This window comes from Gobio gobio, assembly GCF_949357685.1.
Source record: "Gobio gobio genome assembly, chromosome: 15".
NCBI classification, from domain to species: domain Eukaryota; kingdom Metazoa; phylum Chordata; class Actinopteri; order Cypriniformes; family Gobionidae; genus Gobio; species Gobio gobio.
Window position 1 is genome coordinate 18,341,567 of NC_137108.1, and position 24,191 is coordinate 18,365,757.

Below are 24,191 nucleotides of genomic sequence, written 5' to 3' on the forward strand. Positions count from 1 at the left end.
AACCTGAGCTAATATGAACTAACAATAAAGACGTATTTTTTTTTTTTTTTATAAAACTTTGATAGTTAACTAACGTTAACAATGATTAATACTTGCCACAACAAATATATTGCTTATTGTTCATGTTAGTTAATATATTGGTTTGCAAAATATTTTAAAACCACAGCAATGGTTTGGAAAATATTTTATTCTTTTTAAATCAGAAAGACAATGTGAAAAAAACAGAATCACCACATCACTGAAAGATGGTAGGAGAAACAGGCCGCAAACACCACACAAGAAAAAGGCATTTCCGTGACTTGCTTATATACATATTATATACACGTTTTATACAGGCCAGGTAAAAATATAGTCCTCAAAGCACTTACGGTTGCCAGTGTTGTAACTGACACCGCCAGACATTCACAAGTAGAAAAGCTGAGGAAGAGCTTTCACAGATTTATAATGAATAGGAATATTTACCTTGGACACAAAAAAAAAAAAAGTTTATATTGTCTAGAACTTCCCTCAGACCCAAAATAACATACATACTAGATCACAGAAACTTCAGACAGATTACATAATACATACAATCATCTATGGTACATAGAGAATTCATAATCCATACAAGTCCACAAATACAAAAGAAAAGAGACATTTCTTAATAAATACAATCACTGAAATACATTGGCAGAAACGTTCATATTGCAGTAGGTTTGTTTAGTGTCAGAGTTGCCAGCATTTAATCCAATGTGCATTGAGCACGACTGATGTGTCTGTTGTGCAAATATCTGTTGTTTCACTGTATTAAAACAAACACTGGAAAAAGCCCTACATGAACCATTGCGTAAAGATTATCTGTCTCCGTTTGCCTGCTCACTTTCATTCGCATTACATTTGCATTATTGTCAGGCCAAAAGATTCACTTTTGGGATATTTAAGTCAAGTTGTTTTCGATGATTTAGTGTGGTTTCTCGCCTATAAGAATTGATCAGTTATTGAGTGTTGGTCAGAGAAAGGAAGTTAGCTATTGTAGCATCTTTAGACCATAAACACGGATTCATAAATAACAGTTAAATGAGAGTGAGGCCCAAAAATAAAAACTTCCTACCGGTGTGCTTAAGACTTCTACGCTTCTAGAAAACTACCCCACAAACCAAATGTGAAATTAAGCCACTTAGAGCTGATTCAAGATCAGTTTTTGAGTTATGGATTTCAGAACCTCAAATCTACAAAAGTCTATAAACAAGAAGCAGTATACAGAGCAGATATACAAGCACCATAATTGGAAAGTGAAATGAATACGAACATTGTGTGCAATATTAGTTTTATAAAAGTAACTCCTCATTTTATTTATATATAGACCTAACAGAGAACAATTGAATATAAAATGTAAAAATGTTAATCAGGCAATTGTTAATCTTATTTTATTTACTGTAATGTAGGACTCTGGAGTTAAATGTGAATATAAGTCATTTTTGACATTCACAAATTATCCATAAAGCTTAGAAACATGCTGTGCAAAATAAAATAAAAAAACTGTAAAATATTGCAAACTGCTTTTTAATATCATAAATGTGTTTTCAGAGGACAACTGAGTTTATCTCTAGCTTTTTAGTGATATTAGCTTTTTGTGGGGTAGATATCTTTTTCTAGTTTTGTGAAGCATTATCAAAATGTTCTGTAATATTATCTGACAAAGACTTGAACAATATACATTGAAATGATTCAAACCATAAAAATAAAAAAAAGACCCAAACCAAATTTCTGTGCACAAGTATACATGATCAATTTGATTAACATACATTAAACATTTCAAAAAACTAGAATATGCATAAATACTGCATCCATTGTGAAGCTTTGTAGGTTTCTTCAATACAGTCTCGTGAAAAAAAAACTGTCAATATACCTGTGCATATTCTATCTGCATTTTCTTCAGGTCTGCAAAGGCAAATCCTTGGCAAACGATCACAACTTCGCTCCCACACTTGCATGATTTTAAGAGCTGCGCTTCACCGACAGTTTATTTGGGACAACACAACACTGTTCAAGCCTACAGTCAGCCCTTCTTCAGAATACTTCTAGACTGCAATGTCAGCCGCAGATGTGTGTGGCAGAGGTATCAGGGCCTGGAATCGGCCAAAGACAAACTGTAAGTAATGCCTGTCAACCAATGGATCTATTAAAAAACTCCTTCCTCTTGTTAAATCAATCCAAATGGATGTGATAATAGAAAGGCAGATTCATCAGAGAGCTTGTATTGAGCCAAAGACTCTTTCCAGCTCCTCTAAAGTGTTCACATGTGCCCTGGTAAAGTCCATTAGTGTCCATTTTCTTTCTTTACTCAGTTTAAATGATTATTTATTCTCAGGGTGAGTCTAACTAAAACTGTGGAACTGATGTTACATCCCGTCAACTGGAAATCAGCTGTGAATATCCTCAAGATTTCTTATCTGCCGACATTATAACGTGTAAGAATGTAAATTAAGCCTACATTCCTGATATTCAAATTGCTGAAAGGCTTTTTCAGTCCTGTCTACACATTATAGGACTGTGTATAATGCTAGAAAACAATTAGGTTTGTATGAAAGAGCCAGTAAAGCATGCACTGTGTAACAAAAACATCTGTAACAGGTAGATCTGAAATGACGCTAGCAGATCCATGTTGGTCCAAGTAATTTCTGTAACCAGCAGAAATGAGTGTTTTTTTTATACCAACGCGCTGCTTTCGATAGCTGCATTAAGGCGGATGATTGGAAGACGTCATGGCATATCAATCAATCTGTCTATTCATTGACATGTCAGTTAAAAGACGATAGCTGCTGTGCTGGAAGAGCACATTAGTAGAGTTTTATAATGTACAGGAACACAGATTGACTAATTATTTACAGATCTATATACATGAAAACAGTACACTAATATTACCGGGCCCTTGGCGTGGCAGCAATATGTGCATTAAAAAGAGAATATGACATGCATACGGATCCCTCCATTTCTCAACCTTGACAGTTGATTGGTCCAATATAGAGGGGCAAATTACAATAAGCAGGGAGGGAAAAAAATGCAAAAGACGGATGCATAGAGACATAATTATATGAATCCGTTTAAAAAAAAACAATATATAAATCTACACCTCAGAGAAGGCCATTGTTAAGCAACAACTAACCATTAAATACTAAGCCTGACTGCGGGATATTTAGAAGATACAAAGCTATTTTATCTGTAACATTCAAACGCATTTACTTTTTAAGAAACTGGGAGCCATTTTTGGTCATTCTTAGGGCACATGCTGTCTCAACACAGAAAGAGCTGGAAAAGCGATGCTCTCATCAGGTTTATAGTCAAAAAGAAAAGTCATAACAACTAACCTTCATATGTATTTACAGAAGCCACTGAGAAATAGAAGTTGTCTGCTTATCTCCGACATAATGCCTTCTGAGATAAACACACTGGAGCTAGTCGAGTCACACCAGTTTAGAGAGAGTCAGAAGGTTTAAAGACCTATATAAATAAAGATTTATGCAACATAGCCTCCGATGATAGGATTATATAAAGTGGTGCCAACTGTGTAACATGTTTTTTCTCCCAGTACTAGCTAGGCAGATAAAACTCAAATTAGTTTGTGCATCCTGCTTACTCTGTTTTAAAAGAGGGAACAAAGGCAGTAAAGAATGTGGATGAGATACTAACATCACGTTTCTAATCATTTTGTATAAAGTTTGTGGTTAAAACTGGTTTTAGCAGCATTTCCTGTGCAAGAGAAAGAGAAAAAGCCATCAAAGCTCCTCGCTCAATGGCTTTTCTTCATTCCCTCTGTTTCTCACTTGCTTTTAAAACATTTGTGCTGAGGACCTGGAGTTCTTTCCCAAGCTCCCATTGAGAGAAAACCGCCTTCATAGCAGTGCTCATAGCATAGCCCTTCATCTCTCTTGAGTTGCTGTGTGTCAATCTCTCGTATATATGCTTTGCTCCTGTGCCATCAGTCATCGCTCTGCTCTTACTGGAAACAAGCAATATGGTCTTTAATAAAATCACATTTTTGGATCAATTAAATTATTGTGAGTTTACAAAACTTACAAAACAAATGTCAGTCTCTGGGATGATGTCTTTGAGCGAAATGGCATCTTCATTGCTTAACTGCTCATCTAGGCATTCGGCTCCGGTGCTGAAGAAGAGAGCGAGAGATGAAGGATTGGTCTCTTAACATAGGTACTTCACCCAAATATTACAATTTTGTCATTATATACCATCCCTATTGTTCCAAACACATTCGCAAAGTTGTGTTATGCTCACCAAGGCAGCATTTATTTGATCCAAAATACAGTAGAAACAGTGTGAAATATTACAATTTAAAATACATTTTCTATTTTAATATATTGGTAACACTTTACGATAAATTCTCATTTGTTAACATTAGTTAATGTATCAACTAACATGAACTAACAATGAGAAATACATTGGGTTACAGTATTTATTAATTTTTGTTAAATGTTATTTAATAAAAGTACAGCTGTTCATTCAGCTGTTTGTTCATGTTAGTTCACAGTGCTTAGACTTTAATAATGTATTAGTAGATGTTGAAATTAACATGAAATTAAGATTAATAAATGCTGTAGAAGTAGGGATGCTCCGATCAGGATTTTTGCAGCCGATGCCGAGTACCGATTTCTTGTCATGGTGATCGGCTGATACCGATCCCGATTCCAATGCTTCACTGATTTGTAAGCTCTCTAATCACTGTTAACCTTTTTTCAGATAAAAAAAAAAAAAATACAATAGATGTTGCCTTTATTATATTTTTTAACATTTTTATGGTAATTAGGTAATGTAACTATTAACAGGGTACTTAATAAATCACAAAAAATATTCATTATACAGTGAACATTTTAATATGCCTTTAAAATGGGGTTTCTGCATAATACTATGCATATCAGGATACTAAATAGGGCTGGGCAATATGGCCAAAAAAAACAAAAAAAATCTGTATTTATTTTAATAATTTTATTTCACATCCTGCCCAGTGATGTCCTAAAAATAATGTTGATATTGAAGGGTATAACCAAATACAGTGAATGTAATGTAGGCATGTATTAATTATAGGCCTGTCAAAATAATTGTTAAAAAAAATTAGGCAGATTAATCCATTCTGTATTGGACTTTGACCCTGAGCTGTAAAATGAAGGAGTGAGAACGCGCCGCCTGGATCATTGATTGGAACATTTACGTAGCCTATATAAAAACGGCCTGATGGAAGTGCTGATAAAAATAAAGTCGTCTGCGATGTCCTGCAATGTCCACTATCCTACCCAAGAGCGTGTCATATACATGCCATAAAGTGTATCATATGCACGCGAAAAACTGCGTAGCGTATACATTCCACGACACTGCACACTTGTACTATTGATACGCATTCTCAACAGGGAGCGCACACTCTTAAAGGGGCCACACTATATTCCTACTCGTTACAACGTCCATGCATTCAGCAGCCCAAATGAATACCTGTCTGTCATTAATGTTAATCAAACAACTACAGGTGTTAAATAAATGTTTACATATTAAATAAACCTACTGTATCTGTACATTTTTCAAAGAAATGTATTATTGTTTTTGTCATTTGCTTCTTTGTTCTTTTATTTAGCCTATATTCAATTTCTCATATCAGCCATATTGCCCACCTGCATACCAGCTGATATACAATGCAGTCTTGATTTGGGTGGTCACTCTGCATTGAAAGTTTGAAAGGGTTTTAAATCTTCTAAATCAAGTAAAATGACTCAAAATCTAGTAATTAAAGCATGCCAAATTCAACTTTAATCAAATAAAATGTAATTTCCAAGCAGCAAAATTGTGGCCAGTGAAAATGCTGAGTGGCTAGTAACTTTGGAAAACCACTAGCCACAAGTTAATGTCAAGCCCTGATTGTATGTACAGTGAAAAAAAATCTTCTTCCTGAAGCACTTTTTAATTTATTTCCTCAGCATATAAGGTCATATTGTTTATTGTTATGGCCAATATTTGAACAGTGAAAATAATAATAAATGAGTTTTTGAACTTTAAATGTCACTAATGCTGATTATTCATTAATTCATTTGAACTGAAATATTTAAAATACTTTCACAGCAAAAATTATGTATGCGATTAATTTGCGACACAGAGTATGCAATTAATTAGATAAAAAAATTTAATCGATTGACGGCCCTAATTAATAATTTTTTTTTATTCACCAAGCTAAAAATTTTAATAAAAACAAAAGCATTTTAGCCTATATTTGATTACCCAATTATAATGGTCACTTTCATAAATACACTTACTTGTAGGTTTAAAATTCCACATATGGCACATTTATTGTCCAACAAAATTTTTTGAAATATGTATACTTTAGTCAGAATTATTGCGTTCCTATTGCGCTCCGTCTGTTTGGCGCGGATGCGCGTGGCGGCGCTTGTTCACGGAAGCCTGGATTTTAGCGGAGATTCAAGGGCAGAAGGGCTCGTCCTCTCCTGACAGCAAAATGGACATATTTGCATGACTTTCTAACACTTAGAGATGGAGAATATACCTGTGAAATGTAAGTTATGCACTGAGGAAAGCACCACATCTCAAATGCATTATACACCGCGAGTGTTTATCTGTCTGTCAGCACAAGTAGCCTAATGTTATCTCTCAGATCATCTGACAGGGCAAGCTGCTTTAAACTATGCATGTTAACTATATATTACCAGTTATTTTAAAGCCGTTAATATAAAGCATGTGTCATGTTTAGGACAAACTGTATCATGCACTTTCCCTGCATCAGCTCACTCTGCGGACTCAGCTATGTTTCAGATCAATCTACTGTATATTTATACTTCCAAACGGCGTTCGCCCATCCCATAGGACCGACTGACCCATGTTCAACTGCTGTTCACATGGAACCCTTCTCCACTTCGGCCTTCAAAGCTCTCGTTTGAATATTTGCTACCACCCCACGCGCTGACGTCATCAAATTGCGATCGGTTCGTGAGATCGGCCAAGATTGTGAGTACCAATCGAGTCATGAAATATGATTATCGGCCGATCGATCGGGGCATCCCTATGTAGAAGTATTGCTGGTTCTTAGTTAATGTTAACTAATGTTTACTAATGAAACCTCATTGTAAAGTGTTACGAATATATTTTCAAATGTAATTTATTCCTGTGATGCCAGAGCTGAATTTTCAGCATCATTACTCCAGTCTTCAGTGTCACATGATCCTTTAGAAATCATTCTAATACTGATTTGGAGCTCAAAAACTATTTCTAACAACTATCAATGTTGAGAACAGTTGCTGAATAGTTTTTTGATGGTGAATAGAAAGTTCAAAAGAAAAGTATTTCTTTGAAATAGAACACTTTTGTAACAATGAAGCCTTTACTTAAGTCACTTTTGATCAATTTAATTTAGTCCTTGCTCAAGTAGTGTTGAACAGTAATGTATGCTGATTTATTATATTATATTATTATATTATATTGAATCATTCATGAGAGGTGGTGAAATGAGAAATGTGTGTGTTTGGTTTTACCTGTGGGGGTCGCTGTTGTCATGCTCAGTGACTGCAGATTTGTGCACCTCCACCCCGACTGACCTGGAAGTGAGCAGCAATTATTATACAAATGAAGGTAAAACTGGAGAGAGATTTCAACGAGAGAGGTGATGATGAAATGCAAGAAACTAAACAAAAATAGAGAAAGAAACTGAAAAAGGGATAGCGAGGTAGTGTGGAGGTACCTTTGAGGAGGTGAAGATGATGCCATTCCTGAGCTGCCTTGTGATGAGGTGGACTGATTTGATGCCGCAAACTCACTAGAGCTTCCTGCCAAAGGATCGGTTTGTGGAAGCAGGTCCGGTCTGCCCGACTGCATGCCTGAGGACAATCACACAGGGAGTTATGATTTTATTTATGCTCTAGACAGTACACTATTAGTACACTATTAAAGGCCTATTCACACTACATCTGACTCAGCTGAAAAGCATGCACAAAAATATTTTAAAACAATGCATCTCTATCAGCTCGCACAACAACTTCACAATCTCTTACAGCGATGCCTTTTATTATATAAATGATCTATACTTTCTACTCCTTACATTTTAAAAATAGCCTATTTCATTTCGGCTTGTACATATCAGCTTGTCATCGTTAATATTGTACTAAAATGCGTTCATTTTCAATGGGCATATACAGTGCAAATTAATTATTTAAAAATCATAAGATGTGATTTTCAGGATTTTTTACGTCTCACAGTTGAAGTGTACCTATGATAAAAATTGCAGACCTCTACATGCTTTGTAAGTAGGAAAACCTGCAAAATAGGCAGTGTATCAAATACTTGTTCTCCACACTGTATGCGGCTGAAAGAGGCAGCCTAGCGCACCCCACATTTTGCAACATTAACATTTTAATATAACATTATAGTCATATATGCTTTACATTCAATGGCTAGGATGATTCACTGCCGTAACTTTTGTTTAAAGAAAGTAGTAAATTCAGCAACAGACTTAAATATGTATATGGTTTTGGTTGCGGTACTCACTGCTCTCTCCTTCTGTATCGGACTGGTTAAGGTGAGTACGGTACAGGAGTCTGGCATCAGCAACTGTCTGTCCGCCAGGGATGGGAGCAGAGCTTCCCATGGGAAGGCGTCTCACAACACTCGAACAGCCACTTCGACTCTTCTTTGAGGGGGAAGACTTTACTGGAAACGGAGAGAGAGGCACAAGATGACGACATCACAAAAACACTAAGTTAAAAGGCCAAAATAAAGACTTAAAGGAGAAGTATATAGTGTCTGCAACACTAGTACTAGTGGAATAAAAAAAATAAAGCATATATTTAAACAACCTTGCAAAAGCCCCTTTAACACGTCAAGCCTCCCCCAACTCAAACATCACATATACAGCTCTTACATGTGCTTGTGAAGGCAGTTTTAACAGATAAAAGTAGTCTACTTTCAATAAACAAATGAAGAATACTTTCAGCTGTGTTGCTATGTGTCATGAGTAAGCAATTGAGTAGACTAACACTTTGTCTAGAGCGAATGCAACTTTTTTTATGCACCAGAACTGTTAGAGGCTGTCTGGACACTTCAAAGTAAACTTTATAAACTGATACATTTGTCTTTCTGAACGGGTGCATAATGATGCTGTATGGTATTGATGAGTCCAATGTAGATTGTTGCATCACAGCGCTTTGACGTGATCATGACCGATTTCATCTTTGAAAGGTTTTTTTGGCTTTGCAATTCTGTTAACACTATCTTTTCCCATGTAACACATCAGTCATGGTCTCACACCAGCTAAACACTCTCTGGCTCACTACACAAATCACACTCCGCCTGCTACAGTCGCCATGCCCCAAACTCACGCTATTGGTCGAGCTGGAAAGAGATTGACAGAACTGATCGGACTGCTCTGTTTTAATGGTGCCTGGGAGGTTTAATGTTTACACTTTTGGGGGAGAAAAACCCATGAACGGCATACTAATAGTCAATGAACAATAAACTGGGTTAAAAGAATGAATTTTAGCATAAGAAACAATCTTACATCAATTTTAAAGAAATTTCTCATCAACAATGAAATTGATCATCATTTACACACCCTCACGTAATTCCAAACCTATAAGACTTTCATTCATGTTCGAAACACAAAGCTGATATATTTCTGGTTGCAGGTATTTTGAATGAAACCTGAGAGGTTTCTGTCCCTCCATTGAAACGTTCAAGCTTCAAAAAGTTCATAAAGATGTGGTAAAAGTAATCCATTCAAACTGAGAGGTTTAAACCGTCTTCTGAAGGGAAACAATCACTTTATATGATGAATAGTTAAATGTATGATGTGCTGTTTTGAATGTGCGTAGATCAATGTTTATGCGTAAATAATTATTTAGTGTTTCTTCACAAGACTAAACCGCTCCCTTCATATGGATTACTTTTACAACGCATTTACTAACGCATTTACTTTTATAAACTTTTTGACACTTAAAAGTTTTGGTGGAATGGACTTTCAATGGAGGGACAGAAATCTTTCAGGTTTAATAAAAAAAATTCCCAGCGTTTTGAAAATTAATGAATGTCTTATGGGATTGGAACGACATGAGTGAATAAATGATGACTGAACTAAAAATTTTGGGTAAACTACCCCTTTAAAGACTAAATGGACAAGCAGATGTTTTTCAACTTACGTGTTTTCTTAAAAACTGTGTTGCACATGAAACGCTGGAATCGCTCAGCGTAGAATCCGGGCCGATGTACAGAGACGGTGTCCTACAACGTCAATGTTTACAATGCCATTTCATCTCACATGCAACAACTAAATGCAAAATAACTATAATGTTTGCTTTAAAGTAACATCCCGGGACAAATTACTTACCCCATCGTGAACCAAGGCCTTCCAGGAATGCTCTATTTTTTTTATAAATCTGAAGAAGAAACATGCAGATATTAATGATGGTCACAAACACAAACATGCACACACAACTCTTGTCTGTTACTAGTCACCTGTATGACTGTAATATGTCGATGATCCCAATATAAACCAGTATTCTGTCTCCTTTACTGCTGCGTGCTGGGATTCCTCCCCATCTATGGACAAAACAGGAAATTGCTTGCATTAAAATGACTAATACATATTGCAGCCAAACTAAAACTGTGCACAATGTACGATTTATAATGGTCCTTTATAAATGTTGCTGGTCAGACTGTTGTCGGCTAATGTCAAACTAGTGATAAAAGACTACAGATTTTAGCCTAGGATTAGAGAAATCTTTTAGGATAAGCAATATTTGTCTCAAGATGGCCAAATTCATACAGTAGCTATGTTTCCATCCACCTATATTTATGTGCATTTTGCATTAAAAAAATTAAATTAAATAAATATTCGCTGGATGGAAACGGCAAACTGCACATAAATTCTAAAAATGTGCATAAAAACTTCTATAAACTATAGAATAATCGTAATTAATAAATCGCAATTACAATTTCAAGAGAAAAATCGAAAAATGTAATTGTCATAATCGTGCAGCCCTAATGTAGCATTGTTTTTCTGAGAAACAAGTAGGTGAATTTTAGCCTGGATGCCAGCCGAATTTAGCCCCGCCCACAACAATTGTGCTCGGGCAGTTCGGTCTGGACTTTCTCCATAGAGAAGTAATTATGCCCGAACAGAAACTGTTCGGACCAATGAAATTGTCAGGGCGGGCTTTAGACGATGATGGACAGATGATAAACAGTAACGTAATCATCCACGTCATCAAAGGCGCTTGGGTTGAATTTGTTCTAATCCCAAACGGAGAACTTGTTCGTATATGCATTCACCTTTAATATTTCTCTCAGAAATGATGATCGTGTTGGTAAGTACTTGGTGTATCCTTAAATTCTTTTTTTACAACACCAGCAAAGATTGTTTACACTCATCTTTTTCTTCTAACTTATTCACAGGGTTGCCAAGTTTTTACAACAAAACCTGCCCAATTGCTACTCAAAACTAGCCAAAAACTAGGGGGGGGGGGGGTTCCTTCTCCGGGAAAAAAATGGCATTTGGGGGGTAAAATATGTGTTATTTTGGCAGTGATGCCTGCTAAAATTCGCATTCCTGGGTCTGTATATCACATAATTGGGGTCGCTTTTATTATCGAGTATTGGATTCTGTGTAGAACTCTATTGTTATCATTGTATCTCTTTCTGTAAATACGTGCTAAGAAACTTTTGGTTATTATGAAGGCTGGGGATTATGTTTCAGGGATGTATCTCAAGCTGTCTTGTATGGCAGCTCGAGCATCTTTGAGCCTAAGCCTTTCGCCAAATCAAAGATTGTCAATAAATTTCATTCTCAAAAGTGGTCCTGACTGAACTAACGTTATGCATCGCTCCGTTGCTCTGATTGGTTGTAGGTCTATCCAATTGAGGTCTTTCCTGGCTCGGTTGAAACACGCCCCATAATCACAGCCCAACGGAGCAGTATCAGACTCATATTCTGACTAGAATTGAGCATGACGACGTCAGGCTAGGTGAATTTAGCATGTGTCCTAAATATCTGCAAACATATAATGGTATTTTTATGCTTTAGTAAAGTGAAAAACTTGCATACAGCACCTTTAAATTCACAACTTTTGATGGAAACATAGTGTGCACCCGGCATAAGCAAACTGAAGAAAGAGATTATAGTGTGGGAGAAAGATGGAACAATTGGAAAGTTGAAGAGGACAGAACACATAGGAAAAAGCACAGAAAATGGATGGATGGGTGAATTAAAATGCATGGATGGAGAGAAATCAAACAGAGAATAATAAATTGAATAATAAGATGGTGACTAACTGGTCCTCTGTTTCCAGGGTTCCTTTCCCTTTGGCCTCTCCCTGTATGGACTCCATCGCGGTGCTGTACAGAGCTTTCTGAGTCTGCGGCCTCCTGTGGTCTGGCGTCACGGCCCCGTCGGAACCCCCGCCCTCTACAGCCCCTGCTCGCTCACGAGATGCCTGATCTGTGTTATGGATCCCCGCCAATAGACTGTAGTCCATAATCTTAAAGCTCTGTAGCAGCTGTCAAATACAGAAATGGATAAACAAAACAAATCTTGTTTTTGACAATATTCAATACGTACATATTTGCACCAAAATGGTGATTTTTTATTGTTTTTTGGACACAGAGCATCTTTTCAACCAAACGAGAGATTCATAATGTTTAATGCATGAAATAAAACACAGTGCAAAATCATTTTTATATATGCACCAATATAATAATACATAGTAATAATAAATGGCAACATTTACCTTTTATATTATATTATTAAACATTTTAATACATACACAACACGGAGAGACCACAAATCTGGCAATGTCTGATCACATATCTTTAGGATACTTAAAGTACTTATCGCTTCAATGATTTATGTCATACTACTGTTCACTATTTGGGAATGTATCATGATTTACACAAAAATATTAAGCAGTACAACCTTTTTAAACTGTAATAGAAATATAAAATGTCACCAAATCAGCCTATTAGAATGCTTTCTAACGGATCATGTGACACTTAAGACTGGAGTAATGGCTGCTGAAAATTCAGCTTTGCAACCACAGGAATAACTAACATTTTAAAATATAACAAAATAGAAGAGTTATTTTAAAGTGCTGTAATATTTCACCATATTACTGTTTTTAATGTTTTTCAAATCAAATAAAGCAAGCCTTGGTGACCATAACAGACAAAATTATCGCAAAATTATGAATGGTAGTGTATTGTGAATATTCATTATCAACATCTTCATAATAATCCTTGATTCGGTTTAAACTAACATGCAAAAAAACACCCTAACATGAACATGCATGCATGCTCACCAGGCAGTCCCGCTGGATGGTTTTGCAGAGGGCGTTGTAGTTGTCCGGTTCTAGTTGGATGCCCTCGGGCATGTCCTGGATGAAATCCAAGTCTTTGTAAGTGGGGACTCTTTTCTCTCTCTCTTTCGGTGAGGCCCGCCGCTTGTACGTGGAGCCCTTCATGTCATATTTGTGGTGCATAGGCACACTGCGGGGCAACAGGTTATTCATTACGACGATACGGATGTTCTTTCCACCCGACTGCACGCAATACAAGCCGTAAAACTTCGGGAGCAGCGTTCTCTTGTTCTGATTCAGATTCTGAGGGGAGGAGGAGAGGAGAACAGAAATGCTGTAATATCACAATTTGGAACTAGACGAATGCTACAATTTGATTTATACCATGAATTATGTATCTAAAGTACATGAACACATGTGTGTAAGGCTCACCATGAAGTACCCGGGCAGTAGTTTCTGCAGAAACTCTGCCTCCTTGTGCTGCACTGTTTTTATAATGAACTCATCATCACTTGTCACATAAAATATTGATCCACTCGCTCCAGGGTTGGACAGTTCGATCAAAGGATCATTACATAGAGAATACTGCAGACAGAAAGAAATCACAAAAACACATCAGGGATGTTTCTAAGGACAATGAACTCTGTCGATGATGACTGTTATATACACACACACAAACACACACACACACAACTGTTCAAAAGTTAGGGGTGGGTAATATTTGTTATGTTTTTTGAAAGAAGTCTCTTTTAAAAAAAAAATACAGTATTGATTTCTATTTTATTAACTGATTTCTATTTTATAGAATGCAAAGCAGTCTAATATGATGATTCGGTTTTCAAGAAACATTTATTATTATATCAATGTTCAATACAATTGTGCTGATAAATATCTTGCTGAACAGCATTTATTTGAAATAGAAATATTATGTGACATTATAAATGTCTTTACTGCCAGTGCAATTTTTTCTTTAAAAAAAAAAATTGTATTGAGCCCTTCTGAACAGTAGTGTGTGTGTGTGTGTGTGTGTGTGTGTGTGTGTGTGTGTGTGTGTGTGTGTGTGTGTGTGTGTATATATATATATATATATATATATATATATGTATATATATACACATACATACATACATACATACATATATATACATATATACATATATACATATATACATATATACATATATATATATATATATATATATATATATATATATATATATATATATATATATATATATATATATATATATATTTTTTTTTTTTTTTTTTTTTTTTTTTTTATTATTATTCCTGTTTAGAGGTGCAGTAAGCTATTTCTGAGAAACGCGGCTGAAAGAGGATCGGACCAGGCGTATAAGGGCCGTATACACTCATGATGGGGGAAGTGTCTGTGATGCATAGCATGTTCGTGAATTTGGGGTGGAGCTATCAAGATAATGGTGGGATCCTTTTGGGTAGGTGTGTGTTTGTTTGTTTTGGTGATTTCAAATATTAACAGCTTACTGTACCTTTAACTCTTTCCCCGCCAAACACTGAATTTTCCGTTATTTGTGAGAAAACGCTTTCCTACCAAACATGGAATTTTTTTCACGACGCTAGGGGGCGCTATCACGCATCTTCTAAGAATGAGTACAGAATCTCCTGATCAAAACAGAGGTGACGAAGATGCAAAAAAACAAGCAATCGCATGTAAGCAGATGCATATGTAAAATAACGTGATCATCAACATTAAACTGCCTAATGTTACTGAATGAAATGTCGACCCAGAACGAGCTATAGGACTGAGCAAGTGTTAGGGGTGTTGATGGACCCGATCTGGTCAATCGATGTTTGATCATCGTTCTGAATCTGATCTGGATGTAGTCTTTCACAAAAACTTGATTTTTCTTAGCTTTTTGTTCAAAATTTTATGAAACTTACCCATATTTAAGTGTTGACAAAAAAGGAATGCATGGAGCTAGAATAAAAATACATTTAAAAGCAGAGGGTCTGCTCTTTCTTTTGATATATTACATGAATATTCATACAACAAAATATTCTATGGGCCATAACATTTTAGTGAAAATTATCACAAAAAAAAAAATGTAAACACTGGCGGGGAAAGAGTTAATATCAATCTAAACAAGTATTAAAATAAATAATATTTTTTATATATATAGGTTCAGCTAACCAGATAGTCGTCAGGTCGAATGCCGAAGAGTTCTCTGAAATAACGGAAGGCGATGGGGGCGTAGGTCTTAAACCTGAAGTCACCGTGGTGATGTGCTGGAGTCAAATTACTTCCTTCACTGTAGGAGAGAAGACAGGGAGAGCAAAACAGAGACAGGGTTATGAGTTTCTGTTTTATTAATTACATATATAACCTGGCAAGCTGCCCACTGTTCGATCCAGAGGTTTAAGCACACACATGACACCAAAAGTCTCTGTTACAGATGACATTTCACTTGATTTACAGACACACAAACTTCAGTCAGCACACCCATTCAAATCTATTTAAATAGCCATAAATATTTAAATATAGCTACAGAGCATGGTTGAGTAGTTCTGGCAAACAAGTGGTAACACGCATACAGCAAGATGTCTTTTTGTACACACACCTGGGGAAGAAGATGCTCTCTACTACATAAAAGTCCTGCATGAGAACGTCTCTCTCAGCTTTCTGACTGAGGCTGCCCACTGTGTGCGCGATGCCCAGCTGGATGGCACCTTTGAGGGCGGAGGAGGTCGTCTAAAGACAAAGAAAGAGTGCGTGCGTGAGAATGCGTGCGAAAGAAGTGCAAACAGAAAGGAAACACTAGATAAATATCACAATGATTCTTTTAAATGACCTATAAATGAGCTGTTATGTAGGTGGCGTGGGAACATAATGCATTTATAAAAAACAACAACAGTAATTTCCAGGAAAAACAAATGCTGGAATGTGTTATTATTAGGAGTGGGAAATATAGTCTTAAAAAAAAAGTAGTTGACATTTTTCGCTCAACAACATTTAATATATGCATTTATAAATTGACATACTGCTTATATAAAATGCTGAAGATGATGCCTCCCCCCATCATTTCAACTAAACAGTCACTGTTGAAATCTGTAGTTTTACATTTTTTAATGAGTTGAATGTGTCAAGTGTCTTAATAAATCTTGTTCCGTTCATCTGGTACACCACTTCTATGATATTTTTTTTGGGGGGGACACTAATTTTCCTATTAATTTCCTAATTCATTAATAAGACAAAATAAAATTTGAAACAAAAAAATGAGGGGGGAAAAAACGTGCCGAACATTGAAGGATGATGCAAATGTATCACTGAATGAGGCTGTGTTCACACTGCAGGGCTTAATGCTCAATTCCGATTTTTTGAAAAAATGCGATTTTTTTGCAAGGCCGTTCACATTTCCAATTAAATGCGACCTTTTGTGATCTCCTGTGTGAACGTGAAATGACCCAGAAGTGACCCGCGTGCGCAGAAGAGTACTCAACGGTCAACGACGTCACTTGTTGTTTACGGAAGTAGCCAAATATGGGTGTCAGCATTGGAGTTCGTTTAGCTTCATTAAAGTTATTTTCGCAACGGAGCCAGCACCATTACAACCTTCTCATGTTAAGAAGAAAATTAAAAAAGAGGAGGAGAGCAAGGTTTTTGGCCATGGCGTTTTGTGGAGCAGTGGTAGCAACGTCGGTACAGAGAAACGTGTGTGTGCGGAGTCGCAGCCAGGAGTGGTGGGATACTGATGTGAGTGGCTTTACTGATACCGAATTCGTCAGTAACTTCAGAATGACCAGATCCACCTTCAATTATGTTTGCGAGCGCCTTCAACTAACTTTGTCACGGGAAGAGACACGTCTGCGGCGGCCCATAACAGTGCAGAAACGCGTTGGAGTTGGAGTGTATTGGCTAGCAACAGGTGCGTACTTCTTTTATTGGCGGTTAGCAACTATTTCTTGTGCATTACCGCCACCACTGGACTGGAGTAAGGAACGGGAGTTACAATGATGACGTTTGTCGCGTATCAACGACGTGCGGGTCGGATACATGTGACCTGGCAGTTCAGACTGAAGACGCATTTCAAAAGATCGGATATGTATCGGATTTGGACCACATACCCAAGTGGCCTGGGCCGCATTTGAAAAGATCGGATCTGTGTCGTTCAGACTGTCATGAAAAGATCAGATACAGGTCGCATAAGGGCAAAAAAATCGGAATTGGGTCGTTTCAGCCTGCAGTGTGAACGCAGCCTGAGACTGTTGTAGTGATTGACAATTCTGACGATTATATGGAAGGATCTTAAAACTAGTTTTATAACACGCTCTTTAGGAGTCTTTAAAGTTCACCCAAAATTAAAATTAGCCCAGGATTTTCTCACCTTCAAATCATCCTAGGTGATATGACATTCTTCTTTCAGACGAATACAATCGGAGTTATATTAAGAAATGTCCTGGCTCTTCCCAGCTTTATAATGGCAGTGAATGGCTGTTTCTGTTTTAAAGTCCATAAAAGTGCATGTATCCATCATAAAACTGCTCCACACTGCTCCAGAGGGTTTTATGATGGATAGATGCACTTTTATGGACTTCAAAACAGAAACAGCCATTCACTGCCATTATAAAGCTTTGAAGATATACAAGATATTTTAATATAACTCCGATTGGATTCGTCTGAAAGAAGAATGTCATATACACCTAGGATGACTTGAGGTTGAGTAAATCATGGGCTAATTTTTATTTTTTGGGTGAACTATCCTTTTAATAGGCAAATAAAATAATTTCAAAATCACTGTGAAATTCACAATGTTGCTTAATTTTACATCAGCATAATCTCTCACGATGACCTCTCTTTCCTTTCCAATTCCTCCCTTTGGTCTGTTCCTCTTTCCTAGCCCAGTTTCCCTCTCTTGCCCTTCCTCTATTATTCCTCAAGCTGACCTTTTTGTAAGTTGTTTCTCCTGTGGGGTCAACTCCTCGGTGACCAATGGTCTTCTTCATACTCTGAGATGATCCTGGCCCCTAGGTTGGAGAGACAGAGACACAAAATAGTGACAGAGAAAACAGGGGAACAGAAAATGTTTCATGTCAATAGAGGGGATTCAATCCAGGTTTGACTTCCTGTTTGTCAGGCGTTTCCTCGAGTCAAACACAGACACACACATTCCTATCAGTCTGTTCATCCTCTCACTGCCTTGATACACGTGAATCTTCAACTGACAATGGGAGCTGTGTGTGTCTCTAACTATGTCAATATTTGTCCTGTTCAAGATCCTTCTCACATGACTGTTTAATCAACAAACTAACAGTAAGTCCATCTTCCTTCAGGCTAAAGAGATCATTTTCAAATTCCTCTACCAATGTCCAGAAAAGAAAAAAAAACACTCAGACTAGGATGAAACTGTGGATACTGATCTGAGATTTTACAAGTACTTCGCTGACTGAAGAGAAACTGAGAAAACAAGGGAAGGTGAAAATGTTCACATTAAGCACTGAGTGCAGAAACTAGCGAGGCAGGATTTGACATCTATTTAGCGATAAAGCAAGAAGCTGTGCATTATTGTGAATATAGTCTTGACTAAAGGGCAATGTTAAACCCATATTTACCATATAGCACGGCATAAAATGGTCACTAAATGGGAAAAAATTTACGTTGACAATGAGAAATGCGTAAAATGGATGATGCCCACAATGTTACTCTATGGAGAGTAAATAAAGCTCTCAAGATTTCATAAAAAAAAATTGTGTGAGGGTGAAAAGATTTCACTCATGTCATGTTCAAGATGGTCATGCCAATTCACCATCATGTTGACCAATTGAAAGCTGCTTGGTATAAAAGTGACTTCTGTGTGAGCTGTGCTTCATATACACTAATTTGACTCTGGACAATGGACTTTTTTGAGCACATCTCAAGTTTGAGGTAAATTAAAACAGCACAAGCTGTGTAGTATAATGCACAAATAGATTATGAATCTTATGAATCCGTTATTTTAATGAATCATCAAAACAATGTACAAGCTTTAATCTAACAATTCATTTGTTAGAATCTGCCAGAGCGGTAACATAATTAACATAATTTGAATGGCAAGTCAACTTCTATCTGACTAGAATTGAACTAGGGCTGCACCATTAATCGAAATCGAAACGCAATCGTGATTTGGGTTATGTGCGATTATGAAAGCGCAAAGGCTGTGATTTTAATGAAATAAATAAATGCAGCGTGTTAGTGAAGTGCGGCTCTGTGATCAGTAGTAAACGCTGCTCCGTCTGAAAGCACTGCGAGTTTGAGTCGCTTATCATAACGTGCGTTTGAAAAGGCAACACGCGTCAAACATCTTCACAAACTAGTAATGTGAAGCGTTCATAAACCTGTTCAACAAAATACTTTGACATGTTTTAACTCACTTCATATAGTCAGTCGAGCTGATGTGGCTTCTTATCACAGAATGTCAATCAGCACTGAATACTTTATTATTGAAAATACCCGAGATGGCTTGAAGAACTCAATACACCATATCTTGTTGCAGAAGTTTTATCTTCATGTTTAATCAGCGTTTCTATCTTCATTTTATTCTGCCTACAGCGCGAGCTTCACATTAGGGATTTCCTGAAAATAGAGAATAAAAAAAATAATACTTCTAAAAAACGTTTTTTTACTATTGGCCAATTAATTGATTTGTTTTATTGGAAATTACCTTACAGCACAACCTATATTATAATCTGCATTTTAGCACAGTTGGGAAGCTGTATGGACGAATCAGCTCTCAGGAATTGAATCATCTGTTTTATAACGATCAAACATTGTATATCCTACTATGCACTGGGAAGACTTGTCAATTTAAGGTATGATCTTGACCTGATGGCATATACATTTGTCCATGTGTTCCCCTTCCAGTTAAATCATTCTGACACAAACAGAATGAAAGAATGGAAATTACCATTAAACAGGAACATGATTAACTGATGCAAAATTTGAGTGATGAAATTATAAACGAAACTGAACAGTCATCAGATTTAGAATTTAGAGAGCAATTAAGAAATAATTTCTATGGCTAACAGAAAGAGAGTAATCCAACATGAGATCAGGCTTACCTCCGTAATGGTCATCTTTCGAACTCCGCTGGATCCTTTAAAGTTGGACAAAGAGAAAAAAGAAACACGACAAAACATTAAAATATGTTATAGGGACAGGGAAAAAAAACAATATGAACTTCACACTAGGGCTGTCAAAATGGCTGAAAAGCTAAATTCAAAATTCTTTCTTAAATATTATCAAAATTTGAATTATATTCGAATTCTAAAGGGAAAAAGTACTGTATTGTCTCTTATGCCCACAAGAGGACGCAAGCGAGCGCAACAAGCAAATGTAAACCAAATCTTTATTGAAATGAAATTCACTTTTTAAAGTGCATTAACTTTTCAAACAATTGTTATTAAATAAAATATAATTTCATTAATGAGCATGTAAGGAAAATTAGGTAATAAATAGTGCATTAAACTGCAAGTGCATCAGTAACCTGAGAAAACACAACGTAATGTGAACACAAAATAGCAAACTGAGAGTCAGAAACAATCCATTTCCACTCACTAAACATCTACATGTTGTTCGTCAAAAACACCAAACAGTCAACTTGACCTTTTTTTGGTGAGGTATGTATGATCAAGTATGTCTTTGCAGTTTCTCTCCTATAAACAAAAACTAAATTAAGGCCGTCACACCAATTATTATTTTGGTAACCGAGTAGTCGCACGCGCGCACATGTCAAACTGACAGAACGCAGTCGAGAGGGAGACTATTAATATTCAGCGCAAAAACACTAATTTAGCTGAAACATCTGCTGATGGACGCAAAATTTTGGTTTCAAAGTCAACATGTAATTGAAGTATTTTATGAGAGTATTAACTGTAACAGCGTGTAATTGAATATAAATGTAAGACGTTTCTTATAGCCTATTTACAGGATAAAGAAATGACAGTAACAGTTTACTGTGTCCATAACGAATGCATGTTCCTGCAGAACATTCCAAATCGTTTTTTTAAATATCATTTTAATGTAGGGATTTAAACTGTCCTTTTGCTTAGTAGCTTTTTTGCACATAATGTATAGCACAAACATACCCTTACAAAAATGTACCTTGGTTTTATTTTAGTAAAACCATAGCCTGGATGCCAGCTGAACTTAGCCCCACCCACAACATTTGAGGTTGGGAAGTTCGGTCTGGACTTGATACATTGTGGAGCAACTATGCTTGAACCAGAGCTGTTCGGACCAATCAAATTGTCAGGGCGGGTTTTATACGATGACGGACAGATAACTCCTTCGGTTGAAACACGCCCCATAATCACAGCCCAATGGAGCAGTATCAGACTTATATAGACTAGAATCTGAGTATGATGAAGTCAGGCTAGTAAAACCATGTTTTTGGCGTATTAAATGATTACCATTTGTATAACCACACAAAATACCATATAGTTAAACTATGGATTTTAAGCAAAACCATGGTTAATTTGTGGTTACCACTGGATAACTACAATAACCCTGTTATTTATTTATTATTGTTTGTTTTGTTAATTGTAAAACCATGGTTAATTTTTGTATATATAGATATATTCACTATGTATGTTTTCATAGCACTCAGCTGACACGTTTGTTTGAAGGACAGCATTGGGCAGGATGTGGAATATGAGTTTTGTCAATAAAATAAAAAAGAAATTGTCTTTTTAGCTGATTAAATCGAAAAAAATTATTGGCCAACTAATCGATTATCAAAATAATCGTTAGTTGCAGCCCCAATATTGAAGTTGGCATAGTTTTATGATTTTATGATACACTACAAATACGGTGAAATGGCACACAATGCGTTCCCAGATGAACATTATAGGCAAGGCAACACAAACTCACAGCATGTGCGTATATGAGATGGATACGAGACCATGCATATGGGATGGAGTTTGTTAACTAAGCTGCTGAGGCACACTCAATGCATATAAATTATGTTAATTAGAGATGCTCCGATCAGCATTTTTGGGGCCGATCACCGATTACCGATCACCAAGATCATGATCTGCCGATTGCCGATCACTGCCGATCACAGAATGGCAATCTTTTATCTATAATCTTGCAGAGTTTGCACCATTTGTAGAAATGAAACTAACTCTAAATTAACTGAGTCAAGATCTTGAAGAACCACCAAGTGTTTATTTTAGAAAATGAGATAACTTAAGACTATTGTAGGCCATCTTTCCCAAATAAATGTATATAATAAATGTATATAATTCTCACCTAAATATTTGATCATGCAGTGCATTTTTGTTTTTAAAAACAATTTTTCAGGTAGGTCTAACATTAGTATTGAGGTAAGAAATACTAAAGACATTTAATAAGAAATCAAATGTAAATTAATATTGGTCTTCCCTGAATAAATTAAATTAGATTCATCCTTACACTTAAGGTTGCAAAAGTTAGTCATTCAAGAGCAGTGGGTGTCATAAAGGTTCAACACAAGACAAAGAGAAACTCAGAGACAGCAGCAGTTTATTCGACAGCTGTCACTTTAAGAGTGAACACGGTTACGGTTACATGCAGTTGCACAAATGTTCACTCGCGAGTCACGACGGGGTTTACGTGCATACTCGTCAAGACGGTCATTTAGTACATACATATGTGTGTATCTGACCATTTCAGCGCACTTTGTACTCGCAAGCTTTTTGTGAGATGGCCTGTGTGTGTGTGTGTGTGTGTGTGTGTGTGTGTGTGTGTGTGTGTGTGTGTGTGTGTGTGTGTGTGTGTGTGTGTGTGTGTGTGTGTGTGTGTGTGTGTGTGTGTGTGTGTGTGTGTGTGTGTGTCCAGACCGTGCGCGCGAGTGCGGTTTGAACACTGGCAAGACTTAAAAATAAATGCAAATGATAAACTTTAGTGACAATGCGACACTGCCTCGATTGTGCAAAGTGGCAAATCCTGTGTCAACTGAGCACCTCGATTTTAGTGCAGATGCGATGCGCTGATGTGAAGCCATTTGAGCATTTTGAAAGGGAGAGAGAGCGCGCGCGCACGCTGTGATTCACGCGCGCTGTTTGTGAACTTATGTCCCACAGAACGTTTTCAAATGACTGCGAAAGTTATCTAATATAGAAATATGAATTGTACCTCACCTTCAGCATTATAATTATTTTACCCGCACTGGAAAGAGAATGAGACGGTGTCGCTGCATATTATGCCCTAGCTCTCACAGCAGGCGCGGGGTTTATGTGTCGTCAGCATGCGATCGGTTCATGAGATCGGCCTTTTTGGAGACCGCCGATCAACCATCCCAAAGCGATTATCGACCGATCATGATCGGTTGCCGATCGATCGGAGCACCCCTAATGTTAATAACAGTGCAACACTTCGCTATAAAACAAAGTGCATCGGACTTTATATGCATGTTATTGGAAACCCAAATAAACAGCACATGCAGAGACTGAGTTCAAATGGAGAATATTTACTGTGAATGGAGCAGCTCTGATAAACAAGTAACATGCACACATGTAAATAATTAAAGCTCAATTACAAAATTTGTTTGTCATCTCTAATCCGCCCGAAAAACAAACTAAAGATCTTTCAACTATCCTCCACCTGCCAATGTCACAGGGGGTAAAGTCTGTCATGACACCAGGGGTGCCAGACGATCAGCAGACTGTCACAGCAGATGCTTGGTGGATATTCACTCAATAAACAGCACATGATCTGAAACACTTAGAGGCTTCAAATTCATATTATTATAATAGCAATTGATGGTATGCAATGGGTCTTGGTTGTTTGCGTTGGTTCAGAATGATTGCATGTCTTTAGACGAGACAGAAGTTATACAACAAAGCTTGTCTGCTCGTCGTCAAAACAAACAGACT

At 36.8% G+C, this 24,191-nt stretch overlaps 1 protein-coding gene across 3 annotated transcripts in view; it reads right to left on the bottom strand.

Annotated features, from left to right (window-relative positions):
* Window positions 1-169: 169 nt before the first annotated feature.
* pip5k1ab (phosphatidylinositol-4-phosphate 5-kinase, type I, alpha, b) overlaps window positions 170-24,191 on the bottom strand; it is a 33,367-nt gene continuing 9,345 nt past the window's right edge. For 2 of the 3 annotated variants that reach the window (XM_079837499.1, XM_079837500.1), the window contains 15 exons: window positions 20,397-20,431; window positions 18,246-18,326; window positions 15,923-16,053; window positions 15,496-15,613; window positions 13,758-13,910; window positions 13,329-13,628; window positions 12,307-12,530; window positions 10,492-10,575; window positions 10,364-10,412; window positions 10,176-10,257; window positions 8,530-8,691; window positions 7,727-7,862; window positions 7,521-7,583; window positions 4,057-4,144; window positions 170-3,979 (listed from right to left, as the gene is read on the bottom strand). In XM_079837499.1, the coding sequence (XP_079693625.1) occupies window positions 3,977-3,979; window positions 4,057-4,144; window positions 7,521-7,583; window positions 7,727-7,862; window positions 8,530-8,691; window positions 10,176-10,257; window positions 10,364-10,412; window positions 10,492-10,575; window positions 12,307-12,530; window positions 13,329-13,628; window positions 13,758-13,910; window positions 15,496-15,613; window positions 15,923-16,053; window positions 18,246-18,326; window positions 20,397-20,431 (1,709 nt within the window). In that variant the 3' untranslated portion in view covers window positions 170-3,976. Of the gene's footprint in view, window positions 3,980-4,056; window positions 4,145-7,520; window positions 7,584-7,726; window positions 7,863-8,529; window positions 8,692-10,175; window positions 10,258-10,363; window positions 10,413-10,491; window positions 10,576-12,306; window positions 12,531-13,328; window positions 13,629-13,757; window positions 13,911-15,495; window positions 15,614-15,922; window positions 16,054-18,245; window positions 18,327-19,709; window positions 19,848-20,396; window positions 20,432-24,191 lie in introns of those variants that run through there. The other variant, XM_079837501.1, reaches the window with a different exon arrangement.